The sequence below is a fragment of the Lampetra fluviatilis genome, chromosome 36, assembly GCF_964198595.1.
Source record: "Lampetra fluviatilis chromosome 36, kcLamFluv1.1, whole genome shotgun sequence".
Taxonomy (NCBI): Eukaryota; Metazoa; Chordata; class Hyperoartia; order Petromyzontiformes; family Petromyzontidae; genus Lampetra; species Lampetra fluviatilis.
The window spans coordinates 8,116,352-8,142,395 of NC_136310.1; the positions used below are offsets into that span (position 1 = coordinate 8,116,352).

General features: G+C 53.7%; 1 protein-coding gene across 1 annotated transcript; it reads left to right on the forward strand.

The window, feature by feature from the left end:
* On the forward strand, positions 1–26,044 carry INTS11 (integrator complex subunit 11). The gene is made up of 17 exons (XM_078873316.1): positions 1–310; positions 1,637–1,734; positions 4,106–4,179; positions 5,182–5,410; positions 6,867–6,965; positions 8,050–8,084; positions 9,085–9,223; positions 9,936–10,000; positions 12,455–12,644; positions 13,560–13,643; positions 15,911–16,000; positions 17,447–17,609; positions 18,941–19,048; positions 21,353–21,414; positions 23,237–23,391; positions 23,851–23,980; positions 25,030–26,044. Exons 1-17 carry the CDS (start codon positions 283–285, stop codon positions 25,096–25,098), a joined length of 1,818 nt encoding a protein of 605 aa, XP_078729442.1. The 5' UTR covers positions 1–282; the 3' UTR covers positions 25,099–26,044.

The window sequence follows — 26,044 nt, forward strand, 5'->3', positions numbered from 1 at the left end:
CGGCCTGCTTACGTCTATGAACACAAGTTATGCTAAAGTAATGCCGCACGTGCATTTAAATTGATAACAAAACAACACATTTTGTCGAATGTAATCCTCGCTGTGGGTGCATAAATTATGTCACAATCTGGGGGCGTTCGCTAAGTGAGTGAGGCCACTCTTTACGCGTGGTTACGATTGAGTTTTTATTTTTTCTCGGGGGTCGCCGTGAGAGGACGCCGTCGCCTGGATTTCGCCGCGGGAAGCCTAGACGAGGCCGCCGGCCGGTGAGATCCGTGGAAGATGCCCGAGATAAAAGTGACTCCGCTTGGTGAGTGAAGCAATGGGAGAGATGAGTGCGGCTGTTAATCCACTGCTGGATGAGGGCAATCGGCGTGGGACGCATCTATACATACTGAGAGTACTGTACAACTATGAATATTGCTGAATGGCCCTCGTGCAGTGAATGGTCACCATCCTATCTCTGTTCATGCTGCATGCACGTTGGTTGAACTTCTTTCGCACCGTACGTAGCCAACCGTGTTAATCTGAGGCAGAGGTCGCAACCGGGTACCCGATACCCGTACCCTACCCGATACCCGGCTACCCGTACCCGGCCGGGTACGGGTACGGGTAGGCCGTGAGTCAGTGGTGAGTCACCGTTTGTCACTCATTTCCCAACGTCTTGTCTCTTCTCACAATTCAAGTTCCTAGAATCAACCCACCCGCGCCTGCAAACATGGCTTCATCCCAGAGGTCGCAATCAGGTACCCGATACCCGTACCCTACCCGTACCCCGCTGGGTACGGGTAGGGTACGGGTACGGCCGGATACGGGTACCCGTTTGCGACCCTGGGGCCGCCGGGTACGGGTAAGGAATCAAAACCCGTTTGCGACCTCTGATCTGAGGTGTGGGGGGGAGGAACACGACAACAATCTAAACGCAAAAAGCTCAACTCTGCCTCCTGAGTTGTCGCGTGCCTGACCATTTTCGGTCGCACCCCGGGAGATTCTGGTCCCAAGACTCGGGTTCATTTCAGCCAGAGATGCCCGGGGCTGAGCTCCGGAAAATGCGTCTTTCCCGCTTGGTCTGGAGGTTGGGAAGGTGTTTGGGGGAAGGGGGTCTTGGAAATATTCCTGGAGAAATGAAGCCGTGTGAAGATGTGTATTACTGGTAGGAACCTCCTGGTTACACCAGTCCACAGGGGATTATTGTGTCCGTCCGTCGTGCAGGGGGGGGGGGGGCTGGGTGGGGAGGGAAGGGCTGGGTGGGGTGGGGAGGGGCTGGGTGGGGGGGGGGTGGGGGGTGGGGCTGGGTAGGGAGGGGCTGGTCACCCCGTGGTGCCCTTATAAAACTCAACGTTTAACCTACTCACGCCGGCTTGTGCCCGCCCTCACAGTCGGGCATATTTGCGGAATACACCACGCCGCCGTTGACCCTGGCCATTGACCGAGCAACCCAACGTGTTCCTACCAGCTCCCTCCGCAGGAATGTGTTTATACTGGAGGAATCCGATGGGCTATAAAGCTCTTTCTTTTTTCCACAGATGCCCAGTCGGGGGCTTCTGGGCCAATTGACGGACACTCCATCACGGGGTGCGTCTCCGCTGGCCCTGTGTGACTGTGCCCTCGTTGTTATATCATCCCCCCCCGGCAGGAGCCGGGCAAGATGTGGGAAGGAGCTGCATTCTCGTCTCCATCAGGGGCAAGAACATCATGCTCGACTGCGGGATGCACATGGGCTTCAACGACGACGTAACGACACCACACAAATATATGAATGTGTCGATAACGCACGCCCGCCACCACTTGACACAGCCAATTAGTGAGGTTTGTCAACACAAACGTTCCAAGTCAGGTACTGTTTCAGCACACCACCCGGATGAGTGTTGGAGAGTAAACCCACTACAACATTTACGTTTCGCCGGTAATTACAACAACCAGCATCATCAGGCGACAGCCAGAGTTGTGGAGGTATCCTCCTCCTGTGTTTTAAATGGACGGCGGATAGATGTGACGTCGACATCCTGTGATCCAATCAGGTGCCAAGACCAGAGGTGGAGGGGAGGGGGGAGTTAATGTATCCATATAAATGGTAATTATCTATTTTTGGTGGGGTTATTCACAGTTACATAGGCTTGTTTTTACATTTGTTTGTTATTTACACCCTCTCCCCGGATTTTTCTATCAAGATGGTGCTATTGGCGTCACGGCACGAGACAAAGTACAGGTTTCCCCTCGATTTAAAGCTTTCGTGACTGCAGGGATTCATCTTCTTGGTTCTTTCGGTAAAGTCACGTAGAAGGGAAATAATAAAATAATAAAAATAAAACATCATAAAATAATTCTCACGACGTTTCGGCCACAACGCAAGCAGCCATCCTCAGGTGACTTCAGTAAGCCCGTCATTCAGACGCTGTCTCCCCGACAGACCTGGTCTTGTTGTGGCGGAAACGTCGTAAGAATTATTTTATTACGTTTAATTTTTTATTATTTTATTATTTCCCTTCTACGTGACTTTACCGAAAGAACCAAGAAGATGAAGAGGTTTCCCCTCGCTGTATACGTGTTCGGTGTGCTATTTCACGCCGTATACGCAGCTAACCCCTTTTTCTACACAATTCACTGTGTGCGGTTTGACTTCACTCGCACGCGGCTATGGCGGTCGGACGTGGGGAAACATCGTGTGGCCTTTTTTGGAACGCATCTGCCTACAGATAGCTTGCAGGGCAGTGCAGCCCTTTGTATTCGGGAACTTTTCGACCGAAGCGGATAGCACAGACATACCTCTGAGATCCCTACGTACAAGTGTCCTGGGATCCGCATACAGTAGCGGTCAGCACTTTGCCACCGACTCTCCTGGAATATTGTTTATTGAGGTGGTCAGATTGCTCTGACCACGGTGGCTAGGAGATGTTAACTACCTCGCCTGGGATGCAGGAGGTCGTGGGTTCGATCCAGACCTTCAAAGCCTGTATACGCATATCTCTCTCCCCACGGTCGCGTGTATTTTTCTCCAGGGACCTCAGGTTTTTCCCTCCACATTCAGAAAACACCCGTTTCAGAGTGTTTGGCTTGTTTACATTTCCACGCGATGAGCCAATTTGTTGAGCTATCATTTGTGGCCAGGTCGCTTTTAAAAATAAGCTACATCGCTCAGTGGGACCCTTACCTGTTAAAATAGAAAAATTGTTTCATTAGCCCAGGTTGCAGACAGCCGAGCCAGCATCAGCACCACTCAGAGTCTATGTTTGAATCTGGGTCTCAGCCTCCCAAACCGTAATTAATACCGGTTCTAAAGTGTAGCAAGTTTTTTAGGTCTCAGCGCTGGCTACCAATGAATAGTTCCACAAAAATAAAATATTAATTTGACTTTTTTTTTATACCTAATTTGAATACAGTGAACATTTTATCTAGTAAAATTTGTATTGCATCTAAATGTGACCACATCTCAAGACAAAATATGAATCAAAATGCCATCATTTAAACATTTTGTTTTGATTGACATGGCAACAAACACTTGTTGCTGGGTATACGAAAGCTGTTGGCTATCAACAACAAGGCAACTCCTATGACTAATTGGGAATGGGACGCAAGCGTAGGATTGATCACCCTGTCGCTGGCCGCCTTTGGGGAGGGTGTATAGTGTGAAAGGCCGAAACACCCTAGGAACCAAAGGTTCACTACTGACGATGCGCTCCCCAAATTTCACCAGGCTCACTGTTCATGAACTCTTGGAAGTGCTTGCACAAAGGATAGTAACATCTCATCCTGTGTTCTTGGAATCTGTGTGGATGAAGGGGCTTACTGAAGTAACCTCAGATGTACTCCTGTCATGTCATCTTCCAAGGAGCCGTTCTGACACAGTGTGATGTACGAACTGCAAAGTTGCGAATGAAAAATCCTCATCTCTTGACAAAAACGTTCACGTAAATGCAGATTTTCATTTTCCACAAATCATAAATATTGTCTTAAGACACACGAATCACATGTGACAAATGGAGGAGTCGTCGTATGCCCCCTGGACCTTTGTCACTGACACGGCACGGCGTGAGTGAACGGCTCGACGTGGTGAGTAACTTCCCCCTGCCCGTGTCTGCCGTGCCTCCGTGTCGATCGCGTGCAGCGAAGGTTCCCCGACTTCTCGTACATCACGCAGAACGGGCGGCTTACGGATTTCCTCGACTGCGTCATCATCAGGTAGTGCCGGTGACCTGGGCCACCACACTTTCGCCGTCACTGTTTGCGGTAAAAGCGTGGCGAACCGGAGGTTCTGCTGCTGCTGCTACTGGTGGTAGTGGTGTTCGGTGGTTGCGGTGGTGATGACGGTTGTGGTGGTGATGATCGCATTGGTTATGATGGTAATGATCACGGTTGTGGTGGTGGCAAAGTTGCATTCATTACATTATGTTACCCGCATGGCCAGCGACCACATGCCCAAGCAGTTTCTGTTTGGCCTGATATGAGGGGCTTTAATTGGTGCGGCACGGGCTAGATCGGAGGTGGGTTGATGCTAACGGTACCTGTGATGGTGGTGATTCCGATGGTTGTAGCCCTGGTTATGGTTGTATCACTGCTATTGCGGCTGCTGCTTGAGTTAATGAGTTAATGATGACGTCACCCTGCTGCTGCTCTATATAAGAACGGGAGACACAGCAGAGCCTCACCATTCTGGCGAATTGCCCGATGATGCTGGATGCAATTACGTCGTACTCAAATTGTAAATGTTGTGGTTTCACGCTTCAACACACCGGTGGGCTAAAGCAGCGAACTACTTGTCTTTTGTCAACGTGACACTTTTTTACTGATTGGCCGTGTCGGGTGGTGGAGGGTTACGACACATTTATAAATAACGCGATCTAAGCCCAAAAACGTTGATTACGCTGCTTTTGAGTTGTTGCTGCCGCTGCGATTGCTCGCGCTGCTGCTTCTGCCGCCGCCGTTTTCGTTGTTGCTTCTATTGCTGCTGTCCGTGACGCCGCTGCCACTGACGTATTTGATGATTTCGATGATGTTGCTGCCGCTGCTACCGCTGCTCTTTATGTTGCTGCCGTCTGCTGTTTACTTTGATGTTGCTCATTCATTCGCTTGTTGTTCTGCTGCTACTGCTGCTTTTACACTGCCGCTGTTGTTCATACTGCTGCTACGTGTCGCGGATGCTGCCGGTACTGACAAGTTTGCGCCCCCACTGTCTGCACCCAGCCACTTCCACCTGGACCACTGCGGTGCCCTGCCGTACATGTCGGAGATGGTAGGCTACGACGGGCCCATCTACATGACCCACCCGACCAAGGCCATCTGCCCCATCCTGCTGGAGGACTATCGCAAGATCACGGTGGACAAGAAGGGCGAGACCAACTTCTTCACCTCGCAGATGATCAAGGACTGCATGAAGAAGGTGGTAGCCGTCAACCTTCACCAGAGCGTGCAGGTGAGCAGGCACACACGCACGCCGCTGTCTGTTCATCCATCCATCTCTCCATCTATTCATCTGTCCTTCCATCCATCTGTCCATCCATTCATCTGTCCTTCCATCCATCTGTCCATCTATTCATCTGTCCTTCCATCCATCTGTCCATCTATTCATCTGTCCATCCATCCATCTGTCCTTCCATCCATCTGTCCATCCATCCATTCATCTGTCCATCCATTCATCTGTCCATTCATCTGTCCATCCATCCATTCATCTGTCTATCCATCTGTCCTTCCATCCATCTGTCCAGCCATTCATCTGTCCTTCCATCCATCTGTCCATCCATTCATCTGTCCTTCCATCCATCTGTCCATCTATTCATCTGTCCATCCATCCATCCATCTGTCCATCCATCCATTCATCTGTCCATCCATCTGTCCATCCATTCATCTGTCCTTCCATCCATCCATTCATCTGTCCATCCATCTGTCCATCCATTTATCTGTCCTTTTATCTATCAACCCGTTAATTAATTAGTCTATTTGTCTGTCTGCCCATTCGTGTCCATTCGTTCGTCCGTTCGTTTGTCCATCAGTCCTTCCTTCTGTTCGTCGGTGAGCTGGAGATCAAGGCATGCTACGCAGTGTGTGTGGTGAGTGTGTGGTGAGTTTGTGGTGAGTGAATCATGCTGTATAGCCTCACCAGGTGAATGACAAGCTGGAGATCAAGGCATGCTACGTGGTGTGTGTTGGGGTGTGAGTGTATGGTGAGTGAGCGGTGAGTGTGTGTGTGGTGAGTGTGTAGTGAGTGTATGGTGAGTGAATCACGCTGTGTGTTCTCGCCAGGTGGGTGACGAGCTGGAGATCAAGGCGTACTATGCTGTGTGTGTGGTGAGTGAGCGGTGAGTGTGTGGTGAGTGTGTGGTGAGTGAGCGGTGAGTGTGTGGTGAGTGTGTGGTGAGTGAATCGTGCTGTGTATATCCTCGCTAGGTGGATGACGAGCTGGAGATCAAGGCGTACTACGCTGTGTGTGTGGTGAGTGTGTGGTGAGTGAGTGGTGAGTGAGTGTGTGGTGAGTGTGTGATAAGTGTGTGGCGAGTGAGTGGTGAGTGAGTGAGCGGTGATTGAGTGTATGGTGAGTGTGTGGTGAGTGTGTGATAAGTGTGTGGTGAGTGTGTGGTGAGTGTGTGGTGAGTGAGTGTGTGGTGAGTGAATCGTGCTGTGTATATCCTCGCTAGGTGGATGACGAGCTGGAGATCAAGGCGTACTACGCTGTGTGTGTGGTGAGTGTGTGGTGAGTGAGTGGTGAGTGAGTGTGTGGTGAGTGTGTGATAAGTGTGTGGCGAGTGAGTGGTGAGTGAGTGAGCGGTGATTGAGTGTATGGTGAGTGTGTGGTGAGTGTGTGATAAGTGTGTGGTGAGTGTGTGGTGAGTGAGTGTGTGGTGAGTGAATCATGCTGTGTATATCCTCGCTAGGTGGATGACGAGCTGGAGATCAAGGCGTACTACGCTGGACACGTCCTAGGAGCCGCCATGTTTGAGATGCGCGTGGGACCCGAGTCGGTCGTCTACACGGTGCGTGACGTCGTAATGGCCGTGTCGGAGATTGAAAACTCACTTTTACAAAAATTATTTGACCAGGTAAGGCCCCACTGAGATTTTTTATAGCTCTTTTCAGAAGCGACCTGGCCACAAATGATAGCTCAACGAAGTGGGCGTATCATCGTGTGGAAATTTATAGCAGAAAAATACTGTAAACGCTTGCAAACCTTGGTTCAAGAACTGGTGTCTTTTTTCTTGAGGAAGATTCCTAATGGCCATGCCATTGACGCTGACACAACATCATTGAAAATCTAGTTTCAAAGTCTCAGACACGATTTACTAATGGCAATGTCAGGGACACTGTTTAATACCTCGCCTGGTATGCAGGAGATCTTGGATTTGATCCATACCCTGACACCTGTGTATTTGGGGTTTGCGTGTTCTCCCCGTGGTCACGTGGATTTTTCTCCGGGTCCTCCCGTTTTTCCCTCCACATCTAGATTCAAGATGCGTTTAGAGTATCTGGCTGCTATACATTTCCACACGATGATAAGCCACTTTGTTGAGCTATCGTTTGTGACCAAGTCACTTCTGAAAAAGGCTCTACATCTCAGTTGGCCTTACCTGGTAAATTTTTTAAAAAGTTTAGTTTACTTTAGCAGTTCCAAGCTCCTGGGTTTGAGTCCTGGAGCTGGCTGTGTCTCAGATTTCCTCGCTGAATAAAAGGCAGTGATATCATTATTAAAGCAGCCTTCTACACCCCCTGCAAAGAGAGTGTGTGTTTGGGGGGAGTGGTGGGTGTAGTGGTTAGCGCTACGCTGCGCTACGAACCCGGAAACCCGAGTTCGATTCCTGCTCACGGCTACCAACACCAGTGACGATTATCTGAACCGGTCCTGGGCCTCTCCTAGGTCGACTCAGCCTCAAACGAGTACCTGGTGCGTTGTGTAAACATCGTCACTGGGGAGACAAAGGCAGCCGGGCGTGGTGCTGGCCACCCGCCCCCGCGTGTGCCGTGCCGGCCTTCATAGGTGTTCGCTAACAGCACTTGACCCAAAAATTGTTAAGCCTATATGGGGGTTCGTTGTCTTTCTTTTTGTTCCGTGTGTTTTTGCAGGGAGACTATAACATGACTCCAGACCGGCATCTCGGGTACGACGGCGCACACTCTTGTTAAATTAACTTAAGTCGATAGAAGTCCATGTGTAGCGGCGTGGAATCGTAAGCTATGGAATGGAGAGGGAGGGGTTGTGCAGTGTAGCGGTTGGCGCGGCTGCGCTACGAACCCGGCGACCCGAGTTCGATTCCCGCTCACGGCCACCAACACCGGCGACGACAACAACAACCGCTATTCGCCACTAAGTGGCGGTGACGTCACCACGGCGTTCGTGCCAGGCCAAGTGCACGTTAAAGCCACGTGAAGCGTCGACCCAGCAGGTGCCATGCAGTTGACTGGCCGAGACGAGTCGCCGATGCACCGCCTGTGACTCCCACTGTGCGAACAAAGACTGCGTCACGCGCGTTCAGATGCGCTGCTTCCGTGGCCGTCTGGAACGCTCTTCCTTTCTGATATTACAAAGCCACTGGGGAGCTACGCAGCACCGCGGTCAAGTAACCGAACCGGTTCTGGGCCTCCCCTACGTCGACTCGGCCTTGAGGGTGTTACCTGGTGCGGTGAGAAAACATCGCGACTGGGGAGACAAAGGGAGTTTGGCGTGGTGTTGGCCGCCCGCCGCTTCGCGTACCGTTTCCACGCTTCATGGGTGTGGTGCTCGCTGAAAGCGGTTGCCCCAACGGGCTGGTTAAGGTTATACGGGGATCTTTGTCTTGTACACCCGAGTGTGCGTGCGTCTGTGCGTCGGTTTAACACGTAGGCTTCCGCGTCTGTGCGTGTGCGTGCGTGTCTGTGCGTGCGTGTCTGTGCGTGCGTGTCTGTGCGTGCGTGTCTGTGCGTGCGTGTCTGTGCGTGCGTGTCTGTGCGTGCGTGTCTGTGCGTGCGTGTCTGTGCGTGCGTGTCTGTGCGTGCGTGTCTGTGCGTGCGTGTCTGTGCGTGCGTGCGTGCGTGTGCGTGCGTGTCTGTGCGTGCGTGTCTGTGCGTGCGTGTCTGTGCATGCGTGTCTGCGTGCGTGTCTGTGCGTGCGTGCGTGTGCAGCGCGGCGTGGATCGACCGCTGCCGCCCGGACCTGCTCATCAGTGAGTCGACGTACGCCACCACCATCCGCGACTCCAAGCGCTGCCGCGAGAGAGACTTCCTCAAGAAAGTGCACGACACCGTGGAGAAGGGCGGCAAGGTCTGCGCCACAGGCAGGGGCAACGGGGGAGGGAGTGAGGGGCAGGGGGTAGAGATAGGGGGCAGGGGGTAGAGATGGGGGCAGGGGGTAGAGATGGGGGCAGGGGGTAGAGATGGGGGCAGGGGGTAGAGATAGGGGGCAGGGGGTAGAGATGGGGGACATTTATTGCACACACACACACGTGCACACACACACAGATGCACAAAGACATATCCCCCGTGTAGCCTTAACAGACTGTTGGGGCAAGTGCTGTTAGTGAGCACCCATGAAGGCCGGCATGGTGCACGAGGGGGTGGGTGGCCAGCACCGTGCCCAGCTGCCTTTGTCTCCCAAGTCGCGATGTTTACACACCGCACCAGGTACTCATTTGAGGCTGAGTCAACCTAAGGGAGGCTCAGGACCGGTTCAGATAATCGTCACCGGTGTTGGCCGTAAGCGGGAATCGAACTCGGGGGCCGCCGGGTTCGTAGCGCAGCGCTAAACCACCGCTCCCCACGCACAGACACGCACAGACACGCACAGACACGCACAGACACGCACAGACACGCACAGACACGCACAGACACACACACACTCTGCCACGCTTGTTCGGCGTAGTTGTGACCACTCGGTGATTGGCTCGGGCGGTGCTCCGTAGCAGTTTACTGTGTGTGCCCTCCGTGTGTGCCCTCCGTGTATGACCTCCGTGTGTGTCCTCCGTGTGGCGGGGTAGGTGCTGATTCCGGTGTTTGCTCTCGGCAGAGCTCAGGAGCTGTGCATCCTGCTGGAGACGTTCTGGTGAGAGGCTCTGTTCGAACCGCGTCACACCATCGCAACATAATGCAATCACAACATGACACAATCACAACATCACACAATCACACCATCGCAACATCATGCAATCACAACATGACACAATCACACCATCACACAATCACACCATCACACAATCACACCATCGCAACATCATGCAATCACAACATGACACAATCACACCATCACACAATCACACCATCGCAACATCATGCAATGACAACATGACACAATCACACCATCACACAATCACACCATCACACAATCACACCATCGCAACATCATGCAATGACAACATGACACAATTACAACATGACACAATCACACCATCGCAACATCACGCAATCACAACATGACACAATCACACCATCACACAATCACACCATCGCAACATCATGCAATGACAACATGACACAATCACAACATGACACAATCACACCATCGCAACATCACGCAATCACAACATCACACAATCACACCATCGCAACATCATGCAATGACAACATGACACAATCACACCATCGCACAATCACACCATCGCAACATCATGCAATGACAACATCACGCAATCACAACATGACACAATCACACCATCATCACGCAATCACAACATGACACAATCACACCATCACACAATCACCATTGCACCAATACACGGTAACATCATCCTAGCACACAGCGCATCGCACCATCACACCAACACACAGCACATTGCACCAATACACGGGATGCTCCACACGCTTCAAGGCTTATGATTGGAGGTAGTGTGGTAAAACGAAAACGCATTGCTTTTGGATGAATATTTGAGCGCACTGTGAAACTCTGCGGGCTTAATGTTGTAGGGCTTATGAAGAGGAGGTACGTACGTCAAATGGTTGAGTGAGCGCATCGGTTAAAGGCGCTATATAATAGAATACAAGCAGTCCCCGGGTTTAGGAAGACACGGCTAACGGAAATCCGACTTTACGGAAATGTTCCCATAGATCGTGTAAAAGAACAATGTTAGCGTTGGTGCCGTGAGCGCAAGTAGTGCAGCGCGGTGAGGCTGCGGATGAATACAGCGGAGCGAGGCGTAAGGCGGTTGCCTCCGCGCGTTCCCCAATGAGTGGCCCAGTTACATTGTTACCCTGAGTCGACTCTACCCGCCACACCGTCTCGTTCCCTTTCGTAGCGTTACGTCATTGCTTCGTGGTATTCATTAACGATTGGACACGGTACAGTCTATGTTCCCTTAGTTGAATTATGGGTAGTGTTGCGGTATAAATGGGGAGCGTGCGCACGGCGATACGATGCGCGTAGCGATGGAAAGCGGACGACGGCGCGATGCGGCACCGAGAGAAAACGGCAGGGGAGGCACAAGCTATTCCCCGATACGGGATTTTGTCGTTGATTTTGGGGGGAAATCGTTCAGTTTGCGACACGCGAAAAACTCGGGTTACGGATATTTCTCGGGAACCTAACCCTTCCGTAAACCCGGGGGACTGCCTGTAGGGTGACGAGTTATTAATATTCAATGCGCGAGTGATGTTCATATTTGGGCTGTGGGACGGCGTATCGGATTAGTGTCACGCACCGTGGAACGGCGCAACGTCAATGCAATTCATAATTAACATCTTATCGTCATCATCTTAAACAAATGTGCGACGTAGCTGCTTTTGGTTAAGCATCCCAATGTTTAATAGGATTAGCTGAAAATTACTCAATTGGGATCGCACACACACGCACACAGCGGCAGCGTCGCCATCTAGCGCAAACAATTGACAAGACCCTCCTGAAAGCGAGTCTTGAGGGTTTGCTGGGTAAAAAAGCGTAGTAGTTATAATCAGAATTATTATTGCTGATAATAACAATTGGTGTTTCTAGCACGGTTGGCTATGTAAGGTCTATGTGTGAGTCTCTGGGTCTCTACATGGAGTCTGTGGGTGTCTGTGAATCAATGGGTCTCTGTAAATCTGTGGTTTCTATGTGAATCTGTGGGTCTCTGTGTGAATCTGTGGATCTCTGTGTGAGTAGGGTCTCTATGTGATTCTGTGGGTCTCTGTGTGAATCTGTGGGTCTCTGTGTGAGTAGGGTCTCTATGTGAATCTGTGGGTCTCTGTGTGAATCTATGGGTCTCTATGTGAATCTGTGGGTCTCTATGTGAATCTATGGGTCTCTCCGTGTGACTCTTTGGGTCTCTATATGAATCTATGGGTCTCTGTGTGAATCTGTGGGTCTCTGTGTGAATCTGTGGGTCTCTATGTGAATCTATGGGTCTCTATGTGAATCTGTGGGTCTCTATGTGAATCTATGGGTCTCTATGTGAATCTATGGGTCTCTGTGTGAATCTGTGGGTCTCTATGTGAATCTGTGGGTCTCTCCGTGTGACTCTTTGGGTCTCTGCGTGAGTCATCCGTGAAATTCTCTGACCTCCCCCATCCCCCAACCGCACGGGCGCAGGGAGCGCATGAACCTCAAGGCGCCCATTTACTTCTCGACGGGCCTCACCGAGAAGGCCAACCACTACTACAAGCTCTTCATCACCTGGACCAACCAGAAGATCCGCAAGACCTTTGTGCAGCGCAACATGTTCGAGTTCAAGCACATCAAGGCCTTCGACCGCTCCTACGCCGACAACCCAGGCCCCATGGTGAGGGGCGAAGGGTGGAGGTGGGGGACCGCCAGGAAGGGGTTGAGGGTGCTGCGGTGGCTAGGAGATGTTAACTACCTCGCCTGGTATGCTGGCGGACGTGGGTTCGATCCCGACCCTGACGCCTGCTGCTGTACATTTGGAGTTTGCGTATCTCTCTCTCTCTCCGCGGAAATGTTGACTACCTCGCCTGGTATGCAGGCAGTCGTGGGTTCGATCCCGACCCTGATGCCTGCTGCTGTACATTTGGAGTTTGCGTGTCTCTCCCCGTGGTCACGTGGATTTCTCTCTGGGTCCTCTGGTTTTTTCCCTCCACGTTTAGCATCACGCGTTTTTAGAGTATTTGGCTGCTGCTATAAATGTCCACGTGATGATGAGAAGCCACTTCGTTGAGCTAACATTTGTGATTGCCAGGTCGCTTTTGGTTTAGCGGTTCCTCGGCGCGCTGCGGGTTCTTCCCATGTGGGATCTCTCCGGCTCAGTTCCTGTCAACCCCTTACCAGTGCCCTACTTTCTCACAGACCAATTCAGACCTTATTGGTCGCCCCGCGCCCTTATAAAGCTCAACGTTCATCCTACAGAGTCCCATCACAAGGAGAGAAACACTAACAAATAGACAATAATTGTTGTTGTTGTTGCCCGTATTGAAACGGCTGTTCGCCGTATGGACCTGGAAACTAAACTTCCCTGTACAAGAATACGGGGTAAACCGTATTGGTTGTGACAGGTACGCAGTTTGAATCCGCGCTCGGGAGAGATGCCAGCGGTTCAGTGATCGATCACGGCTGTCTGTGGTGATCGGCTATTGGTCGCCGTGCCTATCCACCGATGTCCACCCTCCACCTCCCCCCACCACCCCCCACGACCCCCTACGACCACCTCCCCCCCCTCACCCCCCCTCACCCCGTGTCGCAGGTCGTGTTCGCGACACCCGGCATGCTGCACGCGGGCCAGTCGCTGCACATCTTCAAGAAGTGGGCGGGCAGCGAGAAGAACATGGTGAGGGGGTGGCGGAGAGGTGCTGGAGCAGGAGGAGGGGCAGACCGCCGCCGTCGTCATTGTCGTCATTATGGTCATCGTCGTCATCGTCGTCATCGTCATCATCGTCGTCATCATAGTCGTCATCGTCATCATAGTCGTCATCGTCGTCATCGTCGTCATCGTCATCATCGTCGTCATCTACATCGTCGTCATCATCGTCGTCATCATCGTCGTCATCGTCATCATCGTCGTCATCATCGTTGTCATCATCGTCGTCATCATTGTCGTCATCGTCATCGTCGTCATCGTCATCATCGTCGTCATCGTCGTCATCTACATCGTCGTCATCATTGTCGTCATCGTCATCATCGTCATCGTCGTCATCGTCGTCATCGTCATCATCGTCGTCATCTACATCGTCGTCATCATTGTCGTCATCGTCATCATCGTCATCGTCTTCATCGTCATCGTCTTCATCGTCGTCATCGTCATCAGCGTCGTCATCTACATCGTCGTCATCATCGTCATCATCATCTTCGTCATCGTCGTCATCTACATCGTCGTCATCATCGTTGTCATCATCGTCGTCATCATTGTCATCATCGTCATCGTCATCATCGTTGTCATCTACATCGTCGTCATCGTCATAATCGTCGTCATCTACATCGTCATCATCATCGTCGTCATCATCGCTGTCATCATCGTCGTCGCCGTACTTAGTGTCGGCATCACGGCTGTCGTCACTTACGATACGGTCATCATCGTCATCATCGTCACCATCGTCGCCATAATCGTCCGTGTCACTGTCATCGTTGGCTTCGTCGTCGTTGTCACCACCACCATCACCACCACCATCACCACCACCATCACCATCACCACCACCATCACCATCACCACCACCACCATCACCACCATCACCACCATCACCACCACCGTCTTCTTCATCGGCACCACCAGCCACCGTCATCGTCACCCAGCAGAACCAGAATCTTGATTGATCCTGGAGGAATGCGATGAGCTACACAGATATTTTTCACAGGTGTCCAGTAGGGGCGGCTCAGAAAGTCACAAGAACAAACAGTACAAAGACACGACAGGAGTGGAAAGTATAGGGACGCTAAAAAAGTAAATAAAAATACATAAAGTATCTATATAAGTACATCGATTCCTGCCGATTTTTCAACACTAAATGCAAGCTTGGGTAAGGCAGCAAAACAACAACAGTCTCACACCACACTAAGACAACAACAACAACAACAGTCTCACACCACACCAAGACGACAACAACAACAACACAGTAAAAATGTAACTTTCAATACAAGGAGGGCAAGGATAATTTTCATTGCTACCAACCTTAATCGTCACCACCACAGTCATCAACACCATGACCACCGCCACATTCATCAACTACCACCATCCTCGTCACCATCATTGTCGCCACTACCATTATCTCATTCACCACCACCACCAAAAAAAAGATCCCCCATATAGCCTGAACTGGGGCAAGTGGCTGTTAGCGAGCACCTATGAAGGCCGGCACGGCACACGAGGGGGGTGGGTGGCCAGCACCACGCCCGGCCGCCTTTGTCTTCCCAGTGGTGATGTTTACACATCGCACCAGGTACTCATTTGAGGCTGAGTCGACCTAGGGGAAACCCAGGGCCGGTTCAAATAATTGTCACTGGTGTTGGTCGTGAGCGGGAATCGAATTCGGGTCGCCAGGTTTGTAACCGCTACACTACCACCAGCCACCATCATCGTCATCACCAACAGCACTATCACCACCGTCATCATCATTTTCTTTTGGTTTTTTCGGTAAAGTCACGTAGAAGGGAAGTAATAAAATAATAAAAATAAAACATAAAACAATTCTCACGACGTTTCGGCCACAACGCAAGCAGCCGTCTTCACCTGGCTGCTTCACCTGAAGACGGCTGCTTGCGTTTTGGCCGAAACGTCGTGAGAATTGTTTTATGTTTTATTTTTATTATTTTATTACTTCCCTTCTACGTGACTTTACCGAAAAAACCAAGAAGATGAATTCCTGCAGTCACGAAAGCTTTAAATCGAAAGTCATCATCATTGTCACCGCCACACCATCCTCATCGCCATCGTTATCACCACCACCCACTTAGCTCCGTCATCGTCGTCACCACCACCACCGTTACCACCACCGTTACCACCACCGTTACCACCACCGTTACCACCACCGACACTATGGCGTACGCTTCGCGTGTGCTCGTGACCCCGTGACCCCGTGCCGTCGCCGCCCCCGTCTCGCCCAGGTGATCATGCCGGGCTACTGCGTGCAAGGAACCATCGGCCACAAGATCCTGAGCGGGCAGCGCAAGCTGGAGATCGAGGGCCGGCAGACGGTGAGCGCCGACGGCCGTGCCGAGTCACCGTAAACCTTCTTGGTTCTTTCGGTAAAGTCACGGAGAATGCTGCTAATCCTGTATAATGCACGGGCATAATGACTTTAAACCCCTCGCCAAACCTCCTACGCATTCCACAAGTTGTACTAATTGCATTGCTGCATTTCCCATAAATATGCTAAATTCCTCTTGATATGCAAATTATTTTGTCAAGGTGCTCTTCGCCCCTCCATCCCAGCTTAAATAGTCGCTCCAAGCCTGGGGCGTGCCATTCAGACTCTGTCTTCTCGACAGACCTGTTCTCCACCTGAGGACGGCTACTTGCGTTGTGGCCAAAACGTCGTGAGAATTATTTTATTATGTTTTATTTTTATTATTTTATTACTTCCCTTCTACGTGACTTTACCGAAAGAACCAAGAAGATGAATCCCTGCAGTCACAAAAGTTTAAATCGAAATTTCACCGTAAGCCGTACAAGTGGAACCTCGCTGTGCCCTCTCTCACTCCACTGCCGGATGAAGGCCTCCCCCATACCGCGACTCTCACGGGGGTCGTTCGACCAAAGTATGAACGAGACAAAGATCTCCCCGTATGAAGGTCTGAGATCTTTGCCCTGACCGTACTTCCCCACGCTGGTCGGTGCGTGTTGTTCACGGGGCCAGGGGACACCAGGACCGGTTCTGTTGCCGCTCGCCGCCGATGTTAGCCGTGGCTGGGAATGGGAGCCGGGCCGTTGGGTTTGCGGTGCAGTGAGCTAACCACTTTGCCACCGCTCTGCCCGAGGGTGAAGGCACGTGACTGCGTCAAGGGGAGCGGTGGCGCAGCGGTTAGCGCGCGCCACCGCTACAGAAACACACGGCGGCCTGAGTTTGATTCCCGCCAATGGCCAACACCAGTGACGATTATCAGAACCGGTCCTGGGCCTCCCCTAGGTCGACTCGGCCTCAAATGAGTACCTGGAGACAAAGGTGGCCGGCCGTGGTGCTGGCCACCCACCCCCTCGTGTGCCGTGCCGGCCTTCATCGGTGCTACTCGCTAATGGCAGTCTGTTGAAAGGCAGTTTGTCAAAAGCTACAATGTGTAAATGTGACTATGCGTATGTGCTGTGTGTACTTGTGTTTGTCTGTGTGCTTTGCGTCTGTGTGTCCTGTGTGTGTGTGTGCTATTTGCATGTGTGCTGTGTCTGTGTCCGCGTGCGTGTGCTTTGTGTGCGTGCGTTCGTGTGCTTGTGCTGTGTGTCTGCGCGTGTGTGTGCTGTATGTGCATTCATGCGTGCTTGTGTCCGCTTGCATGTATTGTGTGTGCGTGAGTGTGTCTGTGTGTCCGTGTGTGTACGCTTCCGTGTGCTGTGCGTGCATGTGCGTGTGCCCGCGTGAGTGTGTTGTGTGCCCGCGTGAGTGTGTTGTGTGTGCGTGCGCGTGTCTCCGTGCGTGTGTGCGTGAGCAGCTGGAGATCAAGCTGCAGGTGGAGTACATGTCGTTCAGCGCGCACGCCGACGCCAAGGGCATCATGCAGCTGGTGCGCATGGCGGAGCCACGCAACGTTCTGCTGGTGCACGGGGAGGCCAAGAAGATGGAGTTCCTCAAGCAGAAGATCGAGATGGAGTTTGGTGCGCGCACGCACGCACGCACGTGTGTGTGTGTGTGGCTTCGTCTTTGGAATAGTGGGGAGCGGTGGTGCAGCGGTTAGGGCGCAGCACTATAAACCCAGCGACCCCGAGTTCCATTCCCGCTCGCGGTCAACACCAGTGACCGATTATATTATCTGAATGGGTCATGGGCCTCCCCTAGGTCGACTTAGCCTAAAATCAGTACCTGGTGCGGTGCGTTGAACATCCCCACTAGGGAGACAAAGGCGGCCGGGCGTGGTGCTGACCACCCACCCCCTCGTGTGCTGTGTCCGCCTTCATAGGCGCATGTGTACATACGAGTGTTTGCGTACACGTCCGTGTACGTGTGTATGTGTATGCGTGTGTACGCATGTGTACACGTGTGTTAACGCGTGCGCGTGTGTGTGTATGCGTGTGTGTGTGTGTACATTTTTTTTTTTTGCACATGGCCTGGCACAAGCGTTGTGGTGACGTCACCGCCACTTAGTGGCGAATGGCGGTTGTTGTTGTGTGTGTACACGTGTGTGTATGCAAAAACAACCCCCTACCTCGTGGTGCCGGACGGCAACGTTGTGGACAGTGGCGTGGGAGGAGGGCCTTTGCCTTCATGGCGTTTGTAACCACCACAGTGGCCAAATGGGGGCTCTGGACGGGTGCAAGCGGCTGGTAACCCCTCCACCTTCAATTAATTACCACTAAAAAATGTATTAAGCTTGTGCCGGAGGCCCCGGGGGGACAGGCGTCTATGACGTCTCCTGGCCAAGCCCCAGGAGACTGAATCCTTACCCTCGGGATTCCTCTAGAAACAACAAAAAGCCACTACACATGGCCACGTGGAATGTTCGAACGCTCACTGCGGAGGAGAGGCTGCCACTCCTCTGTCGGGAGCTGGACCGGTACTGCCTGGATCTCTGGTATTCAGGAGTTCCGGTGGACCGGCTCTGGCTCCTGCCACCTTGAGGGGTGGACAGTTCACCACTCGGGGCAGAAGACTGCCAAACAACAGGGTGTGGCTCTTCTGAACAAAAGAATGAAGGGGGCGTGGGAGCGTGGCGGTGAGGTGTGGGAAGCTGTAAGCCCCAGGCTACTGTGGGCTCGCCTTCCCATCAACCAAAGGCGAGGAGTGGTGGTCGTGGTTACTTATGCCCCCACCAAAGACGAACATCCGTGGAGAGATGCAGGCAAAGCAGATGAGTCCGATGCCTTTTATGATCTTCTGTTACAGGTGCTGGCGAAAGTAGCCCCTCGGGATAGAGTCATCTTGTTGGGTGACTTCAATGCCTGAGTTGTTCATGATGCTGGCACCTGTATGTGCGTGCGTGCGTGCGTAGGGATCTCATGCTTCATGCCGGCTAACGGGGAGACTTGCTCCCTGCCCACGTCGCCCAGCATCCCCGTCGACATCTCGCTCGGCCTGCTCAAGCGCGACGCCTCGCTCGGTAACCACAGAGGGGGAGCCCCTTCACTCTCTCGGAACCCTCGCACGAACCACCCCATCGGTGACCTTCACCGATTCAGAACCCCGGCACTAGCCACTGCCCCGTGCCCCATCGCTATCCTTCAACGACTCCGAGCACTAAGCTTAACCCTGTCGCTACCCATAGCACTAGCACTAACCCCAACCCATCGCTCGCACGAGCGTAAATACCTAATCCATTGCTGGTTCTGTGGCCCTAACTGCAACCCATCCCTAGCACAAGACTTAACCTTAGCAGTGATTACAACACTAACCCCAACCCTGGCCCCAGTCGCCTAATCCTTCATCACTTGTGTAGCCCCTGACGCGACACCAAACCCAAACTCGCGTGCTAACCCGTAACCGTAATCCGTAGCCCCTAACTCGCGACCCTTTAACCCTGACAACCTTCCCATAACTTCAACTCCGGCTCTGTCCCTCTCGTGAACATTACCCCCCGTGTGAGTCTGTGGGTTCTATGTGTGGGTCCATCGCCTTGTGACGTGTGTGTGGTTGTGTCAGTGTGTGTGTGCGTGTGTACGTGTGTGCGGGTGCGTGTGTGTGTGCGGGTGCGTGTGTGTGTGCGTGTGTGTGTGGGTGCGTGTGTGAATGCGTGTGGTTGTGTCAGTGTGTGCGTGCGTGTGTGTGGGTGCGTGTGTGTGTGGGTGCGTGTGCGTGTGTGGGTGCGTGTGTGTGTGCGTGTGTGTGTGGTTGTGTCAGTGTGTGTGCGTGTGTGTGTGCGTGTGTGTGTGCATGTGTGTGTGTGGGTGCCGTGTGTGTGTGGGTGCATGTGCGTGTGTGTGCGTGTGTGTGTGCGTGTGTGTGTGGTTGTGTCAGTGTGTGTGTGCGTGTGTGTGTGTGCGTGTGTGTGTGTGTGCGTGTCTGTGTGTGGTTGCGTGTGTGCGTGTGTGGTTGTGTCAGTGTGTGTGTGTGTGTGCGTGTGCGTGTGTGGTTGTGTCAGTGTGTGTGCGTGTGTGCGTGTGCCGTGTGTGTGTGGGTGCGTGTGTGTGTGTGTGGGTGCGTGTGTGTATGTGGGTGCGTGTGTGTGCGTGTGTGTGTGTGTGTGCGTGTGTGTGTGTGGGTGCGTGTGTGTGTGTGTCTGTGTGTGGGTGCGTGTGTGTGTGGGTGCGTGTGTGAATGCGTGTGGTTGTGTCAGTGTGTGCGTGCGTGTGTGTGGGTGCGTGTGTGTGTGTGTGGGTGCGTGTGCGTGTGTGGGTGCGTGTGTGTGTGCGTGTGTGTGTGGTTGTGTCAGTGTGTGTGCGTGTGTGTGCGTGTGTGTGTGCATGTGTGTGTGTGTGTGCATGTGTGTGTGTGGGTGCCGTGTGTGTGCGTGTGTGTGTGCGTGTGTGTGTGGTTGTGTCAGTGTGTGTGTGTGTGCGTGTGTGTGTGTGCGTGTGTGTGTGCGTGTCTGTGTGTGGTTGCGTGTGTGCGAGTGTGGTTGTGTCAGTGTGTGTGTGTGTGCGTGTGCGTGTGTGGTTGTGTCAGTGTGTGTGCGTGTGTGTGTGTGCGTGTGCCGTGTGTGTGTGGGTGCGTGTGTGTGTGGGTGCGTGCCGTGTGTGTGTGTGGGTGCCGTGTGTGTGTGTGTGCGTGTGTGTGTGTGTGTGCGTGTGTGTGTGTGTGTGCGTGTGTGTGTGTGGGTGCGTGTGTGTGTGGGTGCGTGTGTGTGTGTGTCTGTGTGTGGGTGCGTGTGTGTGTGGGTGCGTGTGTGTGTGGGTGCGTGTGTGGTTGCGTGTGTGTGTGTGCGTGTGTGTGTGCGTGTGTGTGTGCGTGTGTGTGTGTGGGTGCGTGCGTGTGTGTGTGCGTGTGTGTGTGGGTGCGTGTGTGTGTGTGCGTGTGTGTGTGTGTGTGCGTGTGTGTGTGCGTGTGTGTGTGGGTGCATGTGTGTGTGTGCGTGTGTGTGTGTGCGTGTGTGGGTGCGTGTGTGGGTGCGTGTGTGTGTGCGTGTGTGTGTGTGCGTGTGTGTGTGTGCGTGTGTGTGTGTGCGTGTGTGTGTGGGTGCGTGTGTGTGTGCGTGCGTGTGTGTGTGTGGGTGCGTGTGTGTGTGCGTGTGTGTGTGGGTGCGTGTGTGTGTGCGCTACGAACCCGGCGGCCCAAGTTCGATTTCCGCTCACGGCCAACACCGGTGACGATTATCTGAACCGGTCCTGGGCCTCCCCTAGGTCGACTCAGACTCAAATGAGTACCTGGTGCTGTGCGTACACATCGTCACTGGGGAGACAACACTTGCCCCATCAGTCTGTTAAGGCTATACGGGGGATCTTTGTCTTTGTGTGCATGGGTGCATCAGGGACACCGCCGGACCCCAAGAGGCCGCGCACGATGCACGGTGCCCTCGTCATGAAGGACGGCGTGAGCCCCACACCCAGCGTCACACACGCACACACACACACAACCACACACACACCACACACACACAACCACCACACACACACACGCACAACCACCACACACACACACACGCACGGCCACCACACACACACACACAGCCACACACACACACACAGCCACCACACACACACACACACGCACGGCCACCACACACACACACACAGCCGCACGCACACACACAGCCACACACACACACAGCCACCACACACACACACACACAGCCACCACACACACACACACGCACGGCCACCACACACACACGCACACACACGCACACACACGGCCACACGCACACACACGGCCACACACACACACACGGCTACCACACACACACACGGCCACCACACACGCACCGCCGTGGGGAGCGTTGGTGTAGCGGTTAGCGCTATGCTGCGCTACAAACCCCGCAACCCATGTCCGATTCCCGCTCACGGCCAACACGAGTGACGATTATCTGAACCGTTCCTGGGTCTCCCCTAGGTCTACTCGGCATCAAATGAGTACCTGGTGCGGTGTGTAAACATCGCCACTCGGGGAGACAAAGGCGGCCGCGCGTGGTGCTGGTCACCCACCCCCGCGTGTGCTGTGCCGGCCTTCACAGGTGCTGCTACTCGCTAACAGCACTTGCCCCAGCAGTCTGTTAAGGCTACACGGGGGATCTTGAAACCTTAATAGGTGCTCGCTAACAGCACTTGCCCCAGCAGTCTGTTAAGGCTACACGGGGGATCTTGAAACCTTAATAGGTGCTCGCTAACAGCACTTGCCCCAGCAGTCTGTTAAGGCTACACGGGGGATCTTGAAACCTTAATAGGTGCTCGCTAACAGCACTTGCCCCAGCAGTTTGTTAAGGCTACACGGGGGATCTTGAAACCTTAATAGGTGCTCGCTAACAGCACTTGCCCCAGCAGTTTGTGTGAGCTACCACACCCACTTACCTCGGGTCATGCTGGCAGCAGCGGCTTTTGGCTAACCATCGAAACCAAAGAGACGGTCACCGCATCGCGCGCTTTCAGACGCGGTTTTGCGGCCCGTCTGGAAGGCGCTTATGATTATTAGGAAGCTACTGGGAGCTGAGCACTTTTTAAATCGACGAGATTGACAACTCATTTCTTTAGAACAGTTTTTTGCGCCTAGTTTGCTGTTCCTCCTCCCGCACATCCGATTAGAACAGTTGACTACGTACGGTGCGAAAGAAGTTCAACACACGGACATATGAACTGAACTACTATTTTGTATGCTACCAGGGAAGGCGCCCACTCGGCTTTATAGCTGTTTTTAAGAAGCGACCTGGCCACAAATGATAACTCAACAAAGTAGCTCATGACGTGGAAATTTACAGCAGCCGAATACTCTAAACCACGCGATGTTGATTCTGAATGTGGATGGAAGAACCGGATTGAACCCGGGAAAAAATCCACGCGACCACGGGGAGAGAGAGACACGCAAACTCCAAACATACAGCAACAGGCGTCGGGGTCGGGATCGAACCCACGACCTCCTGTACACCAGGCGAGGTAGTTAACATCTCCTAGCAACCGTGATGATGATGAGAGAGAGAGAGACACGCAAACTCCAAATATACAACAGCAGGCGTCAGGGTCGGGTTCGATCCACGACCTCCTGTGCACCAGGCGAGCGAGTCAACATCTTGCCACGGCGACACCCTTGCCCCAGCAGTCTGTGTGGGCTACACAGAGATGGAGGTGGTGGTGGTGGTGGTGGGGGGCGGGAAGGGAAATCTTTGTGTTTGTCGTGGTCGCGGTGTTGGTGGTGGTCTCCGCAGACGCTGCGTCTGCTGGCGCCCGAGCAGGCGATGCGGGAGCTGGGGCTGAGCGAGCACGTGCTGCGTTTCACCTCCACGCTGCCGCCGCTGCTGCACGACGCGGGCGGCGCCAGCGAGGCGGACACCATGCAGCGTCTCTACGGACACCTCAAGGGGTGAGACCAGCGAGCCACCGGCCGTCCAACAACCCCCACCACCACCACGGCCAGGAAAGATTTTCAGAGAGTCTCAAGACTCGCTTTCAGGAGGGTCCTGCCAAGTGTTTTTTGTATCAGCATTCGGGGGGGTTGGGCTGCATCCCGTGACCCTGTGCATTGTGGGTGCGCCTCGTGCGTGGCGCAGTGGTTAGCGTGCCTCGCTACGAACGTGCCAATCCGAGTTCGATTCCCGCTCGCGATTATCTGAACTGGTCTTGGGCCACGCCTCCGTCGACTCGGTGTGTAAACATCGCCACTGGGGAGACAAAGGCGGCCGGGCGTGGTGCTTGCCACCCACCCCCTCGTGTGCCGTGCCGGCCTTCATAGGTGCTCGCTAACAGCACTTGCCCCTACAGTATGTTAAGGCTACAAACCTCCACTCTGCCTCCCCCGCCCCTCGTTGCCGTGCCGACGCAGCGTCCTGAAGGAGCACGCGGTGCAGCAGCTGGCGGACGGCTCCGTCATGGTCGAGTCGGTCCTCATCAAGAGCAGCGGCGTGCAGGACGAGGCGGGGGCTCGCAGCACGCTCGTGTCCTGGTCCTATCAGGTGCGCTGCACGCACCCACCCACGCACCCACCCACCCACGCACCCACCCACCCACGCACCCACCTACCTACCTACCCACGCACCCACCCACCCACCTACCTACCTACCCACGCACCCACACACCCACCCACGCACCCACCCACGCACCCACGCACGCACCCACGCACCCACCCACCCACGCACCCACCCACGCACCCACGCACCCACCCACGCACCGACCCACCCACGCACCCACCCACGCACCCACCCACGCACCCACCCACGCACCCACCCACGCACCCACCCACGCACCCACGCACCCACCCACGCACCCACCCACGCACCCACCCACACACTCACCCACGCACCCACCCACGCACCCACGCACCCACCCACGCACCCACCCACGCACCCACCCACACACTCACCCACGCACCCACCCACGCACCCACGCACGCACCCACGCACCCGCCCGCCCGCCAGAGTCACGCGCATGCATCGGTGCGTCCGAGCGAGGGCGTGTGGGTCATGATATTGTAGGCCACGATGAAGGATCGTTGCCTGAAACTTAAGTCGATCGTATTTCCTTTTGTCAAATGGTGGATGTTGTCGAGTTGTTGTGGTTGTGCACCACAACGACAACAACTCGACCACAACAACCACTGCCCCATCGCAGCAGCAGCAGACAACTCGGTTTTTGGGCATCATCGCGGCTGTTCTGTGCGTGTGCCTGCACGCGCTGCGTTCCGTGTGTGTTCGTAGTGTAGCGGTTAGCGCTCTGCGCTACAAACCCGGCGGCCCAAGTTTGATTCTTGCTCACGGCCACAGACACCAGTGACGATTATCTGAACTGGGCCTGAGCCTGGGCCTCCCCTAGGTCAAGCTGGTGCGGTGTGTGAACATCGCCGCTGGGGAGACAAAGACGGCCAGACGTGGTGCTGCCCACCCACACACCCCCTTGTGTGCCCTGCCGGCTCGCCAACATAGGTGCTCGCTAACAGCAAGAGCTCCAACAGTCTAAGGCTCTGCGGGGGGGGGGTCTTTGTCTTCGTTGCTGTCCGTGTGTGCAGGATGAAGACTTGGGAAGCTATCTCATGACTCTTCTGAAGAAGGGGCTGCCTCCGAGCATCGGAATGTAACGCGAACGGTCCCAGCAGCAGCAGCAAGCAGCAGCAACGGCGCTAAGACTCGTTCACAAAAAGTTGAGAGGCAGCGAAAAAACCTTGTCCCCCTCGGTGTGAACCTCCGAGGTGCGTGGCCGCACGCCTGCGACCCATCGCCGTGGAAGCAAGGGGTTGGCGGCTCGCAGGAAGATTTTCGGAGGTCCGCAAACGTGCAGGGGCTGCGACCAAGAGGTAGCAGCAGCAGCAAGTGGAGTCGTGAACGCGTGCTCGTACGCGGTTTGCTTCCACGTGGAAAACATTTCCTAAACGGAGGTTGTGCACCGTCTTTCCAACCCGCGTTTGTTCTCGCGTTTAATTTAGTAGTGACGTTACTCCCGGCCCCGTTACATCGCATCCTATTTTAATGTCGTCACACACGATGTTATTTGCCTTGGCCGAAAAGGCTCTTGTTTATATATAGCGACACAAATTTATACCAAAAATGTCACTGTGATCAGCTTCGAGAATCATCGCGACCCCACGGTTACGCGCAGACGGGAGAGCGGCAATGCATGCACGCTTTCAACCTCGTGGGAGACTGAACAAAATGAGCCCACAAGACTCTTCAGAGGCTTTGCGGGATAAACTACGTGGCTCATTTTGAAAGGCTAAATTCCAAAACTAAACCAGTGCCATCTCTCACCGCTCCATCATTCCAGTTTGACAAAGTGTTCCCTGTTCCGCACGTGAGCGTTTCGCGCACCGCGTGGCAATTGTTGTGTTGGGAGTTTCCCTGCAAAACGTGGTTGTGAAATCGGACGTGTGCCGGTGAAAATATCGCCACGCACAACTCGTGAGCAGAATAAAGGCATCTAAAAAATTAACCCGTAAAAACAACGTTTTTCACTATAAATCCTTTATATGCGTGGCGGCTAGAGTCCTCTCGACCTCTGGCTTGAGATGGCTGCCACCTATGGGTCAG

What these genes read in the sequence shown, in the direction of transcription:
- INTS11 (XM_078873316.1), top strand. Translation starts at nt 283, where the DNA reads ATGCCCGAGATAAAAGTGACTCCGCTTG. An exon ending in CCGTGGAGAAGGGCGGCAAG is followed by an intron (nt 9,224 to 9,935) that starts GTCTGCGCCACA and finishes GTGGCGGGGTAG; the next exon opens with GTGCTGATTCCGGTGTTTGC. An exon ending in CTCTACGGACACCTCAAGGG is followed by an intron (nt 23,392 to 23,850) that starts GTGAGACCAGCG and finishes GTGCCGACGCAG; the next exon opens with CGTCCTGAAGGAGCACGCGG.